At 36.6% G+C, this 22,040-nt stretch overlaps 1 protein-coding gene across 2 annotated transcripts; it reads left to right on the forward strand.

The window, feature by feature from the left end:
- The first annotated feature begins 2,844 nt into the window (after positions 1 to 2,844).
- On the forward strand, positions 2,845 to 20,720 carry LOC141775328 (uncharacterized). Of its 2 annotated transcripts, none has more exons than XM_074648587.1 (16): positions 2,845 to 3,196; positions 4,480 to 4,588; positions 8,984 to 9,197; positions 9,440 to 9,582; positions 11,615 to 11,783; positions 11,922 to 11,977; positions 13,865 to 14,052; positions 14,156 to 14,266; positions 14,385 to 14,510; positions 16,477 to 16,575; positions 16,672 to 16,899; positions 17,651 to 18,266; positions 19,426 to 19,489; positions 19,587 to 19,765; positions 19,851 to 19,939; positions 20,047 to 20,720. In XM_074648587.1, exons 1-16 carry the CDS (start codon positions 3,008 to 3,010, stop codon positions 20,143 to 20,145), a joined length of 2,679 nt encoding a protein of 892 aa, XP_074504688.1. In that variant the 5' UTR covers positions 2,845 to 3,007; the 3' UTR covers positions 20,146 to 20,720. The 2 variants fall into 2 exon arrangements, with proteins under 2 accessions (XP_074504688.1, XP_074504689.1); XM_074648588.1 differs by having other exon boundaries at positions 16,672 to 16,830.
- Positions 20,721 to 22,040: the final 1,320 nt, after the last annotated feature.

The raw sequence follows: 22,040 nt of genomic DNA on the forward strand, positions 1-22,040 counted from the left end.
TCATCAAAATGAGCTCAGAATGAAAATCTGTTGTTTCGAGGCCAATTCTTATGGGGAATCGAATCAAACTATGATGTCTTTCATATGTACCAAGCTTTCCACGTAGAAATATGTATTTTTTTTTTTTTTTTTTAAAGAAATGGTAGCTTACTCATATCCATCCAGTTTTGAAGGAATGTTTCTTGTTTCTGGGAGGTTTTGGAAAACTAGCTCAGAAGGAAAATCTATTTTTTAGAGGACAATTCTTATGAGAAATCAAATCAAACTATGTTGCCTTGCATATTCATCCAGTTTTTAATGTTTCCTTTGTAGAAATGTGTTCCTGGGAGGTTTTGGGAGGAATTGACAGTTTAAATCCGCTGCTTTTCAATAACCTTTGTTGTTCGTGTCCCACAAGCACCGCTGTGTGCCTTTCTGTGTCTCTATCCCTCTCTGTGTTTGTTTGTTCTGCTGTCTGTGTGAATAATGCGCTTCAGTTTTGCTTCTTGTGTGTATTTGTGTAGCCTGTCCTCTCTCTAGGTTACATGGTGGAGAGGAGGTTGTTTGGCTTAGGCTCCATCTGTTTGGAGACACCTGAAGCTGCTCGACATCCTGGGAGAGGGATTCCCTCTCAGTTGCTCTTCCTGAGGTTTCTTCCATTTTTCCCCTCCGTTAAAGGGGTTTTTGTTTGCCCTCTGAAGCGAGGGTCAAAGTACAGATGGTGTTGTATTCTGTATAGATTGTAAAGCCCCCCGAGGCAAATTGTCTTGACATACAAGGAATTTGCTTTAGTGTTTTGGTGCATAACAACAACTACTACAAAAGTCAAGAATCATAAATAGAAAATAGAAAGAAATATTACTAGTGGATAATGGCTGATGACTGAATAATTCAATCTGATAATAAAACGTAACAAGTAAATCTAGTTTGATGCCAGTTCTCAGTTATGTACTGTAAAAAAATAAAGATGTTAGATGTGAGTTATGAGTCATGATGGAAGAAGGAAAACGTCTATATATCCCTTAACAGTCAATCTCTGTAAACAACAGTGGTGGGAAGTACATTTACTCAGGTATTGTACTTTACTTTAGTATTTCCATTTTCATTGCTACTTATTCTGCTCCACCACAATTCAACAACTATAGTTACTTTTCAGATTAAGACATTACATTGAAAAACATTGATACGCTTTTAAAATACAAATAGTAATTATTAATTGATATTAATTTTAAATATTAAACCAGTGGCTCCCAACCCTTTTGGCTTTTTTACAAAAAAGCCTTTTGGAGGCCCAAATATTACATATTTTTAATATATATATAGATATAGATATATTAATATTAATATAACATAATAATATGTAAATAATAAAATAATAAAAAATAACATAACAAAACATAACATAACATAACATAATATAACATAACATAACATAACATAACATAACATAACATAACATAACATAACATAACATAACATAACATAACATAATAACATATATAGATGCTCCTTAACCAGCTACAACAGTATGCTACTTACACATTGCTGCATCAGTATATATAAAATAAAATAAAATAAAATAATGTAATAACATTAATTTGACACTCATTCACCAGCTACAACAGTAGGTTACTTACACATTGTTGCATCAGTATCTATAATATACAATAATATACCATACTATAATATACTATACTATACTATATTATACTATACTATAATATAATATAATATAATATAATATAATGTAATATACTATACTATACTATAATATAATATAATATAATATCATATACTATAATAAACTATACTATAATATAATATAATATAATATAATATACTATAATATAATATAATATAATATAATATAATATAATATAATATAATATAATATAATATAATATAATACAGTATGATATAGTATAATATAATATAATATAATACAATATAATATAATATAATATAATATAATACAATATAATATAGTATGATATAATATAATATAATATAATACAATATAATATAATATACTATAATATAATATAATATAATATACTAAACTAAACTATAATATAATACAATATAATATAATATAATATAATATAATATAATATACTAAACTAAACTATAATATAATACAATGTAATATAATATAATATGATATCATATACTATAATAAACTATACTATAATATAATATAATATAATATAATATACTATAATATAATATAATATAATATAATATAATATAATATAATATAATATAATATAATATAATACAGTATGATATAGTATAATATAATATAATATAATACAATATAATATAATATAATACAATATAATATAGTATGATATAATATAATATAATATAATACAATATAATATAATATACTATAATATAATATAATATAATATACTAAACTAAACTATAATATAATACAATATAATATAATATAATATAATATAATATACTAAACTAAACTATAATATAATACAATATAATATAATATAATATAATACAATGTAATATAATATAATATAATATAATATAATATAATATAATATACTATAATATAATATACTAAACTATAATATAAAATAATATAATATAACATAATATAATATAATGTCACAAGGGCCATTTTACTGCAGACACAGTACTTGTAATGCTTTCAGTGGCTAGCCTCCTATACAGAGTACAGTATAGGCCTATAGGTAGATGGAGCTGTCTGCTGTGTGTCAGGTACAGCTGTGACCTGTAGATGGCATCCTGTTATAATCAACAACAGGCACTAGGGGGTTTCCTGCAGCCAATCACAGATCCGCTTCAACACGACTAATAAAGTTCGCTCTTTTTTTCCCAGTTTCACATCTTGTTTCAAGAAAACATCGTGTTGTTCTCGGTGCTGAAGATGTGGTTGAACCAACACCAACCAGATCCGGCTCTGTGCAGCACACACCGGCTCAAAGTGAGAGACCTGAGCAGAAAGAGCCTGTTGTTGTAAAGGAAGGAAGGAAGGAAGAAGAAGATGTATCTATGGCGCTTCTCCATCGCCATAACTCTCGGCTTGGTGTGGTATTTTTCAGACTGCGGTCGCACAGTCACACAGTACTTTCTGTGCTTTCTCTTTTGTTTTTATACTCCTCTATTATTCGAAAACAGTGGACGAGAGAGCAGCACTCAAACTGATGAAGAAACAAAGGAAAAACATCTCCAGGTATTTAATTAACATTGTCTTTTATTGCAGGGGAGAGTTGCTTTTACGAGCACTGTTGCATGAGTTATGTTTTAATAAGTTAAATATGAAATATGTGAGTGTCTGTTGGTTTTTAGATCCCCATTAGCTTTTGCATAGCAGCAGCTATTCTTCCTGGAGTCCACATAGTTTACATGGTGACAATACAAAAATACACATTCACACTACTCATCATACACTAACATAACACAACTGTAAATAAAACAATAACAACTGACACAGTTTAAATAACAAAAACACAAAGAAAATAGAAAATAGAAAGGCTCAGACTGAATCTATCATGATTGAACAGATAAATATCATTTAACATTTAACATGGAATGCCCATAATACCCTTACAAACCCAAGAATACTTATTAATAACTAAAGTTTCTTCTTAAGTAATGCTCTTTTAGTGTTTTTTTAAAACCATATATATCATTTTGTTGTGTATTATGATTTGGGAGTGACTTCCATCCTTGCATTGCTCTGTATATTTGCTGTACTTTGGCCTGATTTGGTTTTGGATCTTGGTACAGTAAAACAACCTGCAGCAGCATGCCTTGTGGAATAATTGTGTGTATCTGTACTAAAGGATAGTTTTTTGTAGTCTTCGTTGTTATGACATTCTTAATGAAAACCATCAATGAATACAGCAATCTATTTCTCACTTCAAACCAAGAGAGACATTTATGCATTTTTAATTACATTTGTTCTCCACCCACAAGAAAGAGCTACACGTGCCGCTTTATTCTGGACCAGTTGCAATTTTCTTATATTGCCTAATGAAGTATTGGACCAAACTACTGAGCAATAATCCAGATGAGATAAAAACCAAAGCTTGAATTACTTGTTTAATTGTGAGATGCATTATTAGATCATATGGTGCAGTTTAAACACCCTTATCTGCTTTAATAAGTGAGATAAGTCTGTTAATATTAGGATAATAAGATTGTTAAGGTTATATATATATATATATATATATATATATATAGGCCAATACCTTTTATCAAAGTGTAAGTCAGTAATCTAAGTTGTTCGCTGTGTTTACATGCCAGGTTACACAAATATGAGCTGTAAAAGTAGTCCATTACTGAAGTATTAATACTCATAGCCTGAGGTGCATTTTTGCCCTGAATAGCTTGTTTTCACTTCACATAGCTGAGTGTCACCTTGAGGTCAGCATTTATTGATGTTACAGTTTTTACTTTGCTATTATTCTGATCAATCCCTGGTACTTGACTAAATAGTTTTGTGTTTTCCAGGAGACTATTGAGGGACAGCTGTTTGATGACTTGACAGATGGAGAAAGCAGCCAGCAGTGTGTACCTCTGGAGTCTCGGTATCCACATGTAAAGACGTCTCTACAGCAAGGTGAGGCATGTCCCACACAGGAGAGAAAATGTGTAAACACATCTGTCTTTACAGGCCAGAAACATCTCATGAAGATGTGAGAGAATGTTGGAAAAATCAAGGTCCTGCTCTTGACTTCAGGGTGTTTCGTCAGCAAATTTGACGTTTTGTTTTGACTTGACACAGAATAGAAAAGGACAGTTTTGCATAGACACAGCTGCAGCTAGGTCTCATGTTACATGAGGCGAGGAGGGGCTTTAAGGGGAGGAAGAAAAGGATGAAAAACACACCCTCACAATAGATGGCTCGCATATGGCTGCGATGTGTTAAACAGGAAGTAAGATATGTTGTTATCGTGCCTCATTATCAGCTTCGTGTCTGTTTTGTGCAGCGCTTGTTAAATTGGTTTGTGTTCGGCACAGCTCTGAGCTCAGTTTCTTTGAGAGTAAGAGTGGCTTCAAACATGTGTTTCATGTCATCTACAGTCAGATTTCTCAATGCTTATGTCAGACCTTGAAAGCCACTGAAAAACTGTGGATTTGAGATGGTAAAATAAGCTTTTTGCAATGATTTGGCCTTGAAAGCACAAACACTTTTTCAGTCCTAAATATAGCACTCATATTCAAATGCATGTTTACCCTCTGGAGTCCGGGTTGATTATATGGTTCATTTTTGCCAACTATGCATTCCTTTTTTTGTCTTTGCACCTTTTAAACTGTCCTTACCCCACATACAGGATATTATTTTATTCAGCACAATCTCAGCTATAAGTCGGACTCCTCATTTTGTCAATTTAACAGTTTACAAACAAACCAGTTTAAAGCTGCCAGGAACCCCAAATATGTGAAAAATGACACAGGCTCCTATAGAAATGTAAAACAATGTAAAGTGGTCGTGCATTTTGCGATATGCTGGGTATTGCGATAAGATATATTGCGATATATCAGCCCAGTCGCACAGCAGATTGTGAAATAGTCACGAAATTTAACGTATTGATTCACATTTTTCTCGCGATGGTCAGCACGAAATCAATTCTTATGTAATCCACATAATTAGGAACCGGGAAGTATAAAGAGTGGCGAACGCCGCATAGGGAGGAGGTCGAGGTGAATGGGTGGGTTCAAAAACACAGGACTTTCACCGAAGAGACTGCTGTTCACGCCCGTGTGACGTAACTTCCGTATTTAAGTTAGGGCACTTCCGGTGTTATTTTGACCCAAACCGCGATTTTTTTCCTAGACCTAACTAAGTAGTTTTATTTTTAAAAGACGGGAGTGGAAATTGACCGGTGCATCACGTGTCGCTGGACATTCGTAGGAAAACGCATGAAAAATACGTTGTTGAATGTCATGCTGAGCGTCACGAAAAAAAAGGGAAATTCGTCTCTACGTGCATGAATCAAATAGATTAAATTTGGTGACTATCTCACGAACTGCCGTGAGACTGTGTTGAATATATTGTGATTTATAACCTTTTTCCAGCTGCAAAGTATGCAGTTTGTCAACATCTGTTTCATCTAATAAGATACAGTTTTCCCTCTGTTCATCTCAGAGTTTTCATTCACATATCTTGAGGTCAGAGGTCAATGGGACCCCCTTTGAAAATGGCCATGCCTGTTTGGAGTGTTAGCGTTCTTCCCGACAAGCTAACATGACGATACCTCAGGTTGTCTAGTTTCACATAATACCAGGATATTCTCTGAGTCCGCTACAACCTCTGAGAGACAGAATAGCGGCCAGATTGTTAAGAGGTTAATAGTTAATAAAAGATCGATACTTGACGTCCGTGTATCGATACAATATTGCTACGCAAAATATTGCAATACTATGCTGTATCGATTTTTCTCCCACCCCTAGCAGGTGCTAGTAGAACCAGTATTAGAGTAGTGGACAGTAGACAGTAGTACCAGAAGAAGACAGCAGTGAAAACATAAATAAAGGTCTGTACACTGTAGCTCCCTTAGGTGCCATTTATTATTCAGAAGTCTGAAGAAGAGCATTAGCTTGAAACGTCACTTACTTGAGGATGTTGCACCTAAGGGAGCTACAGTGTGTGAACCTTTTTATTTATGTTTTAAGTCCTATGGAAATCACTCAAAATATTATTATAGAACAGTTTCAGGTTGTAAAAAATGTTGTTCCACTATTTATACGCACAAATAGAGCTGAAAAATGTAAGACATAAAACTATAATACAGTCCATTTGCATATAAAGTGATTTTATTACAACTCCTTTTTGTGCATTTTTCATTGTAAGTCTATGTGTGCCTGTAAATCACTGAAAATATTAATAATTCACAGTTTTTAATAAAAGTTTTATGGTCTACAGGCATAAATGCAGTGGTGGAGGATGTATTTTAAGATCCTTTACTTCAGTAAAAGTGCTGATACCACACTGAAAATTATCTGTTACAAGTAAAAGTCCTGCATTGAAAATGTTAGTTAAAGTATACAAGAATAATCAGGAAAATGTAGTTAAAGAAAGAAAGTAGAATAGGTAAAAAGTACTCGATGCAGGCAAAAAATGTTAAATTAGGGCTGTCAAAGTTAACGCGATAATGACGCGTTAACGCAAATTTGTTTCAACGGCAATAATTTCTAATGCAACCTGAAGATATTAGCTTGTCACTCCAAACTTACGCTAAATTTTGGTGAGGAAAAACTGGCATGGCCATTTTCAAAGGGGTCCCTTGACCTCTGACCTCAAGTTATGTGAATGAAAATGGGTTCTATGGGTACCCACGAGTCTCCCCTTTACAGACATACCCACTTCATGATAATCACATGCAGTTTGGGGCAAGTCATAGTCAAGTCAGAACACTGACACACTGACAGCTGTCGTTGCCTGATGGGCTTCAGTTTGCCATGTTATGATATGAGTATATTTTTCACGCCAAGGACAAGGGCCTTGAAAGAGGATTTGTTTTCACCGCCGTTGGTTTGTTTGTTTGTTTGTTTGTCTGTCTGTCTGTCTGTCTGTCTGTCTGTCTGTCTGTGTCTGTCTGTTTGTCTGTTAGCAGGATTACTCCAAAAGTTCGCAAAGGATTTGAATGAATTTTTTTGTAGCACAATGAACAATCCATTCGATTTTGGTGGCGATCCGGATCATGATCCGGATTCAGGAATTTTTTAAAGGATTCCGATCAGCCTGAGCATTAAGACCACAGGGTATAACACATGTGCAGTGTAACTGACGACACGTTGATGACGCATGACCCCGCCTCCTTCTTCGAGCAGAGAGATACGTGTGTGGATGTGTGGCGAGACACCGAGGTGCGGCGGGAGCTGCTGGCTGTCCGCAGTGACCAAGAGAAAAGCGTTAGATGACGGGATGAGAGACAACGCAGTATAACGTTATACAGACATAACAAGGCTGCTGAATGAGAGAGGCATCCGCTGATACGTTACACGGAAACACACCGTGTTAATAATAAGCCGACCACCTCACGGTACCGCCAGCTGTGAGCTGTGATCTGTGATCTGTGATCTGGCACCTTGGCGGAGGTCTGCGCTCTCCGATAGCCATTCTAGTTGTCATTGTTTTGTGTTGTTAATTGATTTACAATAATGGATATAAACATACATTTGCATAAAACAAGCATGCATACATACAAGCATGTATTTGCCCACTCCAATGTTGATAAGAGTATTAAATACTTGACAAATCTCCCTTTAAGGTACATTTTGAACAGGTACAAAATGTGCGATTAATTTGCGATTAATCGTAAATTCCTCCATAAATATTATAAACGATTGACAGCCCAACTTAAAACGATTTAAAATGGAGGAAAAGCAGCAAATCTACACATTTGTGAAGCTGGAACCATACATTTTTTTGTAATTTTGGCACAAAAAAATTACTTTGGCTGTACTTTTATAACCTGATGTGTGATTTAAATTATAACAAAACATCATATTTAATAAACTCTTCATATTTTTTGTGTAAAAATCTTAATCTGTAGAGTAACTCAAGCTGTCAGATAAATGTAGTGAAGCAAAAAGAACAATATTTGCCTCTGAGATGTAGTGGAGTACAAGTGTAAAGTAGCATAAAATACTTGAGTGAAGTACATCAAAATTGAACTTAATTACAGTACTTGAGTAAATGTACATTCCGCCACTGCATAAATGAGATACTGTAGCACTTGCAGCTGGTTTCCTCAGCTATTCTCTATCTGATATGTAAATAACGTTATGTTGCTGTAAATAAATGATGCTCTCCAGAGTTCAGAGGGAAATCCTGTCATGGATATTTGTGCTGAGTGTTGAATTGAATAGTTTGGACAGGAGTTCAGAATAAAGTTAAAAAACAGAGCTTGAATTTAAAGTCTCTGCAGTCTTCGAGTCTGATATTCAGCAGGCGAGTGTGGGAGTTTGGTGTTAATGTGAATGTTCCTTTGTGACTGCCTGTCCTCAGTGTTCGAGTGCGCCTACGCCCAGCTGGTCCTGCCGTGGTACTGCGTTCCCGAGACGCGCGAGCACCAGCCTCTGCACCAGGTGCTCAGCAGGGAGGTTGACTTTGTAATCGACCGGATCATTGAGAGAGCCAGAGACTTTGATGTCTGCCAGGCAGTCGTTGGCTCCGTTCGTATTTTAACCCAGCACTTACATAATGCGAAGCAGCCTGACAGGTGAGACTTTACACTAAGAATTAATGCTGCGTCAGTTACTCTTTGCACTCAGTAATGTCTCTATAAATACCTCCATATCTTTTATCACCTATGAATAATTGACCTTACTTTTACAAGATCACACCTGCAGTGACATCCTTATGGTTGTTGCTATACTGAATGGTTGTTTCAAGTTTAGATCAAGATATTGTCAGATAAACATCTATAATCCACTCACTGTTTTAATCACCTTTCTGTTTCAGAGAGCTCCTGTTCAGCTCCAGAGCCGAGGAGATCGCAGTCCTCCGAGAGTTTTCTGACGCTCTAGTACGTAACCTTTTCCCCGAAACGCTCTGGGGCCAAGAAGTCAACCGCTGTGCCTTAAATGAGATTGTTGCCTTAAAGGGTAAGAAAGCATTAAATTCCCTCTCTGCAGGAATACACTCTTACATAAGGGCTAAGCCTCCCAGAACTTCTTTTACAAGTGTGAATCGTATGTAATCCCTTATTGTCAGTGGCATTGTAGAGCTTAGGACATGAATTTTGGGGCTGCATAAAAGGAAGGCGCACTACCGCAGTGATTTGCCAATTCCCTTTTAGGGTTTTGTCAGATTTTTTTTAGTAACCGATAAAATGTCTTATCTCGTGGGAGTCTTGCTGTGCAGTGGGCTTTTGCAATTATGCATGTAACTCAGTTAAAATAAGTGATTTTTACAGCTGTAGTTAAAACGTTATCTGCATGTCCTCATCTTGGCAGCTCATTTCTAACTAAACAGTTTTGTGCATAGATGCATAATTGAGCGTTTTCAATAATTTGGAACAGTTGGCAAATTATACAGAGCTTTGCTTTCACACTAAAAATGATGATCCTGATTTTGCCTAATATTGTGATATGTTTTACCGCTTATTCTCAACTACACAAGACATTAGAAGTCAAAAGAAATGTTTCAAATGGGCTAATATTCCAAAGTTAAAGTGATATTTTGACATTTTGGGAAATACAAGTATTCGCTTTCTTGTACAGATTAAACAAACAAGTTACGTGTAAATTAGTGAGCTCAATAGGTGCTGGTAGGTGGACTTTGTCATCTTTGGACAGAGACCAGCTGTTTCCTGTCTGAATTCTATGCTAAGCTAACTGGCTGCGGCTAACTCGTGGCAAGAAAGCAAATTAGCATATTTTGGATAACGTTAATCTATTCCTTTTAAAACTTACCATTGAGGAAGCTATTATTACTGACTGCAGCTGTTGAAAGTGGAGACTCTACAGGCAAAAACATCGTTTTTTCATGCACTGGTCAATTTTGAGATTTTGGGCTATTTTGCTTTCATAACATGTCTTCTTTCAGACTAGAGGAAAGAAACCATCCAAAATACACATTAAGGTGTTGATATTAGTCAATTAATTAAAATATGTAATCGCTATGAATCGCATGATTGTCCATAGTTAATCGTGATTAATCACATATTTTTTGTCAAGTATTTAATACTCTTATCGACATGGGAGTGGACAAATATGCTTGCTTTATGCAAATATACATATATATGTATTATTGGAAATCAATTACCAACACAAAACAATGAGAAATATTGTCCAGAAACCCTCACAGGTACTGCATTTAGCATAAAAAATATGCTCAAATCATAACATGACAAACTGCAGCCCAACAGGCAACAACAGCTGTCAGTGTGTCAGTGTGCTGACTTGACTATGACTTGCCCCAAAACTGCATGTGATTATTATAAAGTGGGCATGTCTGTAAAGGGGAGACTCGTGGGTACCCATAGAACCCATTTTCATTCACATAACTTGAGGTCAGAGGTCAAGGGACCCCTTTGAAAATGGCCAAGCCAGTTTTTTTTCGCCAAAATGTAGCATAAGTTTGGAGCGTTATTTAACCTCCTTCAGGACAAGCTAGTATGGTGTATACTTAGATGTATACATACATACGTACATGGTTGGTACCAATAGATTCCTTAGGTTTTTTAGTTTCATATGATGCCAGTATCTTCACTCTAGCTTTAAAACTGAGCCCGCTACAACCTAAAAACGCAAGTTGCGTTAATGCATTATAGAAATTAGTGGCGTTAAAACAAATTTGCGATAACGCGTTATTATTGCATTAACTTTTACATACCTAGTGTTACTTTTACTACACTTTATATATTTGCATCTGTATATTTCTCCTAAATTTCTCTTAGCATTAGATAATGCCTCATTTGCATATTTAAATATGAAATTCCAGTAATCAACTTGGAAAGTTTCATGATGATATATTTTTTCAGCTGGGATGTCTCCCTTAGGCGGATTCAAAAACGTGACTCATTACAATCCAATAATATTGTGAAATGTGAATAATGTGCCTCCTGATTTTAGTTTGTGTTTATGTCATGACAAACAGAGCTTTTGGGATCAGTGTTTTGGCTGTGTCCTTCAGGTTTGGGCCAGTTGGTGACATGGCTGTCGGACCCCGACAACCTGAACCTGCTGGTGGTGAGCCAGCTGGACAGCGTGACTTCCAAAGGCTCCGAGGAGGAGCTGTGTGGATCAGACCCGGATCAAACCTCTCTGGCTTCACAGGAGGGCGAGGGCGAAGGCAGCGAAGTGTGAGTGGCTGTCATCTCTTATGCCCCGCTGGCTTGACCTAGACACAGTGAGCCTCAAAGCAACGGCTGCAAGAGACACCTTCTGTGTTTTGAAATTGGAATGACCTGGATTTATTTGGTGGCTTTTTTTATTTCTAGGAGCTTGGAGGGAGCGGGGATTTCAACCAGCACCAGGGTCAAGGCCAAAAGGAAAGGTGTGTTATTGTAATCAAAGGATTAATTCTTCGACTCAAACCTTCAGCTGTGAGCGTGAAAACATTTCAGATGAGCATAATGGAGACTTGAGAGAGACAGATGGAGTAGTTTGTGGGTGTTAAGAGAATAGAGGCCTGCACTTGTATAACGTCTTTAACAACAGTTTGATGAATAGCAATGTGTTGTCAGTTACGTGACATCATAATTTTTTTTACCAGCCAGCCTATCAGTGCATAATTAATCCCCAGTTTCTTGTTTGTTTGTTTGTTAGTACAGACAATTACACAAAAGGCAAGCTGAATGCCAAATCATTTCTGTGTTGTCTTCAAGCTGCTTCTGTCTCTTTGTATTGCAAACAATCCAACAGTAATGATGGCTAAATAAGAACTGATTATGCCACATGATAATGAACCCAGCAAAATGACAAATATGGGTATTTACTGTAATGATCACATCATATATATTCTGAAAAATAACCATAATGTGTCATCATCTGAGAATTATTTACATCTGATGGGATATTTATTCATTATTAGGCTATCACATTGATTAAGTGTGCGTGCTAATCATGCTTACAGTGCTTACATGCCTAATTACATGTTGATTTATATCTGGTGAATAGTTTTTCTCACCACATTTCCAACTATAGTGATGCTCAGAAGTTGCTTCACTTCATCACAATGCAGAAAAAACTAATGCAGATTTACAGTCAAAGTGATGTTAAGGAAGACTGCATTGCTATTCTCTCCATGTTCAATACTCAGTATATCAGACAGGGACGTTTCTTCGGTGCTGTGGGTGTGCACAAGTAAAAAGCTATAAGAGAAATAAACAAACAAAAAATCACAACATCAAATGTGGAATTGTCTTTGACTTTTAATATGTGGTTGTCGTCGTTTTCTTTTTTTAATTACTTTAGTCTTTATTGCTTTTATACATATGAACATAGAGTGCTACAGGAATGAGGCGGTTGCTAACAAGTGGCTAAATGAGACTACTAAACGTCATCTTGTTGTGTATATTCGCGCTCATGCGACCGTGGTGTAGTTTGTTACATTAACTTTGTACTCCTAGTGATTGAATTCACACTTCAAAAGTGATAAAGGTGGTGTTCATTTGTGGAGATTATCTTGCTAAACGAAACGGTATAAGTATCATAAAAGTTTGTTTGCCACAGAGCTTATTTTCTGCAATAATCCAAACCCAATAGAAAAATCCAATTGGCTTTTTGTGGAGGAAACCAGTGTGATGCTAACTTCCTGGTTGGCCTCAAAAACACGTCATCCCTGGAGCACTCTATAAAACAAAAGTATAATATTGAAACTTACAACTGCAAAGATGAGTTTACAGCTTAGAAACTAGTGACGCTGTATACAGTACTATAATAATTTAATAATTTACTTTATTGTCAGTACACGTATACAGTGTCTATGTCTTTATTTCTAAACCTAATCCATTTTCCCCATTTTTTGTAAAACTCATCTTCTTTCACTCTTAGAGAATAAGTCATTTTTTTCATCAGAAATACTTCATGTACTATGTATAACCAGTTTCTTGTAATGGCTTTCCTGCTCGCTGTGAGTAGGATTTTTACCAAGTAATTATCTTCCTTCAGCACCATTTTAGTTATATTGCCCAGGTATAAAATGTAACACTTCTTGGAGATTGCATCTCCTAATATTTTGTTCAAAACTGAATTAATTCTGTCCCAGAATGGATCTATTTTTAGATATGTGCATGATTCACATCTGTAAGGCCACTCTAGCATGTTTGTTGCCTTAGAAATTGTTTGCTTTTTATATTAAACGTAATAAAGAATCAAATTTTTCCAATTAAATTCTCTACATTTATGTGATTTTATGGATGTCGGTTGTTGTCATTTTCAGCCAACAAGTTAAAAGAAGGATGGTCTAAATTTGTGGACAAGATGAAGTCTAAGAAGGCCAAGAAGAAGAAGATGAAAAAGATGGAGCAGGACCTGGTGCTGAGGATTATGGCGATCCAGGGAGATGTGTCCGAGGACAATGTCAGCAGCAGGGAGGGCTCCGTTTACAGCCAGCAGGACTCCGACAGGGTGAGTCTGCTGCAGAAAAAAACGCAATACATTAAACTGCCAAGATGACAATTCGAGAAACATGACAGATTCATTGTCGCTTTTCTCGGCCAAACACCATTAGGAGGACAGTGATCTGGAGAACTACCTGACAAGCGTCCAAGAGGACATGATGGAATTCAAGCTGTCGTATGAGATGTGGTGCGTTGGCCGCTGGGCTGTCAGCATCCCTCATGTGAGTTATAAATATCAGTGACAGTGTGGATTGTCCTGGAGGCTTGTTATCTGCCTGCTGAGGCTCTGGAGAAGCTTGTCCTTGGATGGTTTATGTTACTGCTAACACTGTGTTGTAGGCCGACTGGGAGGATGAGGAGCTGATCTTTAAAGTTCACCTGGAGGAGATGGGCAGCCCTGAAAACCTGCAGTGGGACATTAGGAAGACCTATATGGATGTGATATACTTCCGCAACAGATGGCAGGTAAAAGGCAGATGTTTTTTGTTTTTTTTTCTCAGCTTTTAACTGATCCAATCACCTCTGACATACGCTCAGTTGTCAGTTTAGTCAGGTACACCCAGTTAAAACTAATTCAGTCCTACAATAAATCATTTGTTTGTGGTGCCGTTGAATTGTATTGTGTACTGATAGGTGTTTCTATTATTTTGTACATCCCATTAATTTCAATAAGGGTAGGCTAAATAACAGAAACACTGTATTATAATAATAATAATAATAATAATAAACTTTATTTGTATAGCACCTTTCATACGAAATGCAGCTCAAAGTGCTTAACAATAAAGACAAAATTAGATGCATTTGTGCTTCACATGAAAATGAACATGAAAACATTAAGATGGAAAATAAAACCAGAAAAAAAATATATAAAAGATAAAATTAGTGACCCAAACAATTCGCTAAACAGCAAACTGGGGGTTCCTCACTCTACATCAGTGACCTAAACAATTGCTAAACATTAACTGCAATAATGTAATGCAGTACAGTTCAACAGCACAACAAACTACAGCCTCCAAAATGATCATAAAGTTGAATCAACACCTCCTTTTTAAAACAGTTTCAGCAAAAAAACATTATAACCTTCATGGAGGTAGCATTTATTGCAGGAAGGTTGTATTAGACTGTATTAGTTTTAGCTAGTTTGCCTTATAAACTAGCAACTGAGTGTAAAGTCTGCATACTGTTAGTGAAATCAAATGTAGTTTGCTGTGTTGCAACATGAAGTAAAGGCAGTAATTGAGAAAGGGCTTGCTGCATACCAAAAAACTCCAACTGGTATTTATTTAAAAAAAATTCTGAAAGTAGAAAAGTGACATCATTCTTAATTAGACTCGTTTGTCATTGACTTGAGTTGCAAGCTAGCAAACCAAACCATCGTGATGCACAAGAGAGATTATGATTATGAATGATTATATATTGACATTATTGTATTTATTATTATCGGAACATTTAATTACAGTCGCTGTTTCAGCTTGTCTCTGCCTGCTGAACAGATTATAGAAATACTTGTCAGGATGAGTGAGTGAGGGAGGGTGGGACTGAATGATGAAGAGGCAAGGTGTGTCCTCCTCAGATCAAATGTCCATTTAAAGGAGAGGTTTCACATTTTTTTAAACCGATACTCACATGTTCATATGTACATTGAAAAAGTGTTTTGGTCCGTTTAATCATTCTTCCTCTCCATACTGGCCATACAGAAATTACCTACTTGTACAATTCCAAAAACTTTGCATTAAAAAGACTATAAAATTGGAAGATACCTTCTATGATTTTTCTTACTGAGATGAGTGAAGCTTCATATTTTCTCCAGCTGGACTTCAGAATGTATTTTTACTGAAAAACTGTGGATTTTCGCATTAGAAAGGAGTCTTTTCAGGGTTAGGAGGAGCAATTACAGTAACCAAAAACTATTTCAATGTACATTCGAATATTGAAGAAGAATAAAAAAAGTGAACCTATCCTTAAGGGAGTTGGTGTGGGAACAGTGTGGTAAACAGAGTTAAAAAATAAAATAAATAATAGCAGTACAATACGGTACAAATAATACTAGTCCCATGTGAATAGGGCTTTAGGTGTAGTTTGCTGCAATATTTTGACGTGTGATACATTTTACAGGCTATGTATGTGTGTGTTTTTCCCTTTTGAAAAAACAATAAAAAAAGGAAACAAAAGAAGGTTCGGTTGTCAGGATTTCTTTCCTTTTGACTTGAGAGAAAAGAGTTGTGTTTACTGTCTATTCAGCCGGAGGGCTGGAAGCATTGTTATGAAAACAAACCACATCTTTCTTTCTTCACGAGTCTGGAATTCAACTTGCAGTCATGAGGGATACATTTTTAAAACTTTTGCCAGATGTCAAAAACAGTGAGGTTGACAAAGCTCGGTTCAGTCTTCTTGTCATAAAAACACTCTTTTTTTTTGTGCCTTTTTTCAGGATTCGACCAGCCTGCCCGCAGTCCCGGTGCTGGAGGAGTCGGAGGTCAACAATGAGGTCACAGAAGAAGGCAGAGTATCAGTGGAACACTTCCTGCAGGTAAAAGAAACCAGAAAAACTACATTGACATGCTGACAGATAAACACTACAATCACATTCATCATGACTCAATATTTTGTTGTTTTCTTTTTCCAGGAGTTAGTTTCTGATAATCTGATGGGCCACACTCAACCGGTTTTCCAGTTCCTCTGCCCACTTGACAAACTGCTGAATGAGGAAGAACATTATGGAGGCGTGTGGGGCCTCCTGAGCGGCTTGGCTTACTTCCTGACTCCAGGTCAAGAGGAAGACGAGGTATACTCTCACGTCTTCTTTTCTTCAAGTCGACATCTTAAAGAACAATTCAACCTGGGACTTACTTTGGTACTTTTGACATTCATATCTATCTGTAATAGTAAGATTGTGCTCACCAAGCAAATATCTGAAATCTGTGAATGCTAAAATGTTGTCTGATAGAACAAGAACACAGTGAGACGATAAGACAGCGTTTACACAAACTCCCAGGAGAGAGAAAAAAAAAAAAGAATGGTAAAATCATTACTCAAACTGTGTAAACATCCTTCAGTTTAAAGAAACTGGTTCAACTTTGACCTACTTCCCATGGTTGTGTACACATAACAGTTTTTTATGCTTCTTGGTTCACCAGCAGGTGGATTATATACAAATTGATTTCATGGGATATATAAAATTACAGTACATTACTTTTTCGTAGGTATTGTGTATGTATGAGAACAGCCTGTCTGACTGGCTGGTATGAGTCAATCTCCAAAAACAATGCATCCTACATTTCCCATGATGCAACTTCATAGCATCTTTATTTAGACCCTGACTGCATGATAAATATCTTTCAAACTCTGCATCACCTGTTTGTAACACAGGCTTTCTGTTAAAAATGTGAAGTTTCAAGCTGACATCACTGTGCTGTGTAGTACTTGTACATTTTAAATTGAACTCCATGTGTGAAATCGTTGGAGTGCCCCTTTTTAAAACTGTCTTACTGAAGCGATATACATATATGGATTAGTTTAGCTGCTGGTGGCTTCCTCTCTGTAGCATAAGGGCTGCTGCCTCAGGGTCAGCTGTCACAACCTGATTGCTTTGTTTTCCTCTGCAGAGCTCCAGCCCGCAGACAGAAGCCCCAAAAGAAATCATAACACCGTGTCTACATCCAGAATCGACAGCTCTGCCTTTAGAAAACCCGGATGTTCCCGGCGCTTCAATCCCGACTATTGTTATCTCCCACCATGATCCTCCATCTGAACTGCCCAAGGAAGCAGAAACAGAAAAGGAGCCGCAGTCTGCTGAAAACTCTGACACTTCAAACGAAAACTGTTCCCAAGACAAAACAGAGGACTCTGATAATCCCTTAACCTCTCACTTTAAAATGATTTTCAGAGGACTGAGTCGAACCAGGTCACAAGAGTCTCTGGTATCGACAAAAACCAGCAGTGACGAAGACCTGCTTGAGTCAGACTCCTTGCCACACAGCAGCCAGAATGGAGGCGTGCTGGGGGAGAGCGCAGAGGGCCCGTCGTGGCTTCATTTCAGCACAAGGTCGATTAAAAAGGAGAAAATATGTTTCAGGATGTCGAGTGGAGCCAACAAGGCTAAAGGGAAGGATCAGGGCACCTCAACAAGAGGGTTGGACTCCCGGTGTCAGAGGAGCCAAGTCAACTGGGAGCAGCTGGAGGCGACCAAAGCCATGTTTGATCTGCTCAAAGAAATATCTGGTTTGTTCAGTGTCCTAACTATCTTTCTCAGCATTAAGAGCTTCAATGTTTTTGTCTGCTGTTGGCCTTTTTTATAGCATACTGCAGCTTTTTGATTAATGGATTTTTCCTGAAATCTAGACAGCCAGTTATTTCAGTTCATTTCAGCACAATAAGAAAATCAGCCTGTAGAGGCCTGCCTCTTGCCTGACCAAACGAATCCTTTACAGTGAACATTTAGTCTGCTTTATTAATCATCATGTGGTATTTTAAGGTGAAATTATGGACTGTTATTATAAGTCTTTTGGGTGGTGCATTCGTGAGCTTGTGATGAGCTCCGACAATCCGGGTTTGACAGCCAAATAGCAGAAGACGGCAATAAGCAAACATTGATGTGATGAAAAGGATAATCATACATATTGTAGTTAGTATCTAAGATACTAAAATAAATCAAAGGTTTTGATGTTTGCTTCACAAAATGATTCACAACTCATCCAAGAAGCTTCATCAGGAGCATTTCTCTGTTACCGTGAAACAATAATACAACCTCGACAAAAACATAGCAATGTTTATTGTGATGAATTATCTATCTAGCTAGATATCTCAAGCAAACTTCAAACCTATAATAGCTTTTCACATTGTACTGAAATAAACAGAAACCAGTGGTCCAATGGAAGGTAGGAAGAAAGTGCAGCCTAAACTACAGTCTAAACAGTCTAAACTAATCTAGAAAATAGTTAGTAGTCATGTTAACCTGCATTAATCTGTATTTTTACTGACTAACTACTACTTATACTGACATTGAATGGAATTACTCTGTTATATGAAAAGGTATCTAATAGCGCCCAAATTACAGAGAATTAACAAGCCAGGTAAAGTCAATTTGATCTATATAGTCAATAGATTTGCCTCTGAGGTAGAGGGCAAGACGGAGAGCTTCACAATCTGTACAAGATATAACACCCTCTGTTGTTAGACCCTTGATTTGGATGAGGAAAACACATTAACACCCAACTCTGCAGCTACAGAGCTTTATAACCTTTTTAGCTTTAGTTTTATGCTTGCACATTTACTGTTTGAATCTCAGCCAAATAAGCTTGAACATGCAAAAACACAGATATGGTCCTTTGCAGGGATGTCTTCTTGAAGATAAACCTAATACTCTTGTCTGTCTTAACAGGAAACTCCATCCTCATAAACATATTTGATGCCATTTTGAAACCTGTTATGCCCATCTTGAAAAAGTAAGTTTGCGGCTGACTTCCAAACCTTTATAGAGTCCCATTTATAAAGCACTTGGATCTTATTCTATGAGTGACTTCTTGTTGTATTGTTCTCCAGAAAAGTGAACTCTTTTCTGAACAAGATGAACCCGACAGAGGTGCAGATGGCCGGGTACATCGACACCCTGCGTGACAAACAGTGGCCAGATTTTCAACCGGCACCGCCTCCTCCTCCTCGCTCTGACGAGGAGAAGAACGAGACCAGGGAGAGAGCACACAGCCTAATCAACGCCAGATGTAGGTGACCCCTCCCTGTTCCAGTTATGAAATATCTAGTCATTTTTGGCAGTTTAGAATCCATCTAAATTAATTTTCTCTCTAGATTCAAACTATCTGATCCTGAAGAAGACGGACATGGAGTCTGTTTTTAATCTTTTCCAGGACGGTGAAGAAAACAAAACGCTGGTCTATGTGAGTATCTCAATGTTTACTTTCTGTCACCATCACCATATCTCATTTTTAGGTTTTATTCAATATAGCACATAAATCTTGTCCTGATTTTGTTTCCTTCATAACAGATGCTCCTGTCATTCCTATTAAGGGAGTTTTTTCCCAACGAGCATTCCCTAAATGTGAGCGCCGCCGCCCTCCAGAAAGTGACCAACTCCACCAACTGATCTGTGAATCCTTAATTGTGTTTTTAATGGTAGTTTTTTTACATTCTTTTTTATTTAGAATATCAAATTATTTATTAAACATCTTAAAATGCCTTCAAATATTTGTGACAATTTCTGTATCACCATCTGTAACACTCCGCTCTGTCATTTTTACCTCAAACATTTCAAATGTACTGTGAACATTTTGTGAATTTCCTATGGTTTTTATTTTGTATAGTTGAACTTTGTGATTAACCCTGACTTAAATGTGTGTGAAATCAGAAACATTCTTTGCATATTGTACTTTTATTGTAAAACTCAGAGTTTAAAGTAAACATTATTGAATATTTACACTTTGAATATCACCCTTCATGTTTTAACGTAAAAGAATTTAAATTTCTAAAATGTTTTGTGTCACTTTGAGCACTTTTGTATGGTGTTTGTTTTCTGATTAATTTGCCTTTCTGATTACGTTTTATATAATAGGACATCCCACAATCACCTAAATCTGTCGAAGTGGACAGTACCACTATCAAAGGAAACTGTTCAAGTAAATTACTTGAATTTATTTCAATAAAATAAAATATTTTAATAAAGTTTTTTTTCAGTTATATTTCTGGCTTCATGTATTTAAGTGAGTTTAAACTCTGATAAATATTGTATATATAGCCGTACATATAAGATGTAAATTAGTTGCTGATGCCAGCAGCTTATTTGCTCTGAAGCAATATTTCAGTAAAATATATTTCCGATGAGTTAAACGAGATGTCCACAGAGGGAAACCCCAGCTGTAGGTGAAGTGTGAGATGTATTAAAATAATTACTTTAATAAAAATACCAGACTAGATTACTAATGTCTTGGTAATATGCAGGCGCTCACATTTTTCTACTGGATTAAATTACAATCAAATACATTTTCAGAAGAATACAAATTATGCTGCCATGTTTCTATAACTCTTAGTGGACATGCTGTCTCGAATGCTATTTCAATATGGAAGTGTAACAATTAATCACAGGATTATTCTGGTCCAGGTCACAGGAGGGAGATTATCACAATGACCCATTTAGAAAACGTCCATGTGCAGGTGAGCATTTAGTCTGTGCTTTACAACCTCTTAAACTGTGCCAGACTTAAGCCTCTACTCGTTTATTTTATGTTGGCTAATCATTGTTCAAACCCACTGAATTTGACAGTTAAAGTTCATTCTTGACCTTGTGAACAGCAGTTGAGAAAACAAGCTCACCACAAGATCCATTTAGTACCTATTCTGGAGCTTTCTGTAACATCACATGGGCCTAGTCAGAAGATGGACTCTGCCCACTAGTTGTCATGGAAGATTCCATGACAACTGCAGATTCTTGACTTCACGTGATGTACGTGATGTGGTTGAATAGCTACTAGATGGACCTCTTCTTACTAGTAAACACCCAATAAAGGTTGAAAACAGCAGTTGGCAGTTGAGGTTTTTATCGGAAGCAACTGTGAAAACAATATTGGACAGCAAAATGAATGCTAGTGATTACAAATAAGAAAAAGATGATATCACAAACAACAGTTAGACCAAAGGTATTGTAAGGATAAATAGACCATTTCACAGTTGTAAAGTAAATATTCCAAATGTGTCCCAGTTTATTTCCTGTCGCAGTGCAAGTCCTATTGAAGGAGGCTGGGACACGGGCGGACACGGGTCTTGGGATATGGGGGTATAACACATCGGCAGTGTAACTGAAGCTGCGGTCGGTCCTGACAGGAAATAATTATGGACCCAAGCTGTTGCCTAGCAACACAATTCCATTTAAATGTTCAATAGACCTTTCAAACTTGACAATATAAACATGATAAATGGGCCCCTTATATTTTCTTGGACCGAAGCTGTAGCCCCAGCAACAGAATGTCAATGAAAAGGTCTGTAGTA

The sequence above is a fragment of the Sebastes fasciatus genome, chromosome 10 (assembly GCF_043250625.1).
Source record: "Sebastes fasciatus isolate fSebFas1 chromosome 10, fSebFas1.pri, whole genome shotgun sequence".
NCBI classification, from domain to species: domain Eukaryota; kingdom Metazoa; phylum Chordata; class Actinopteri; order Perciformes; family Sebastidae; genus Sebastes; species Sebastes fasciatus.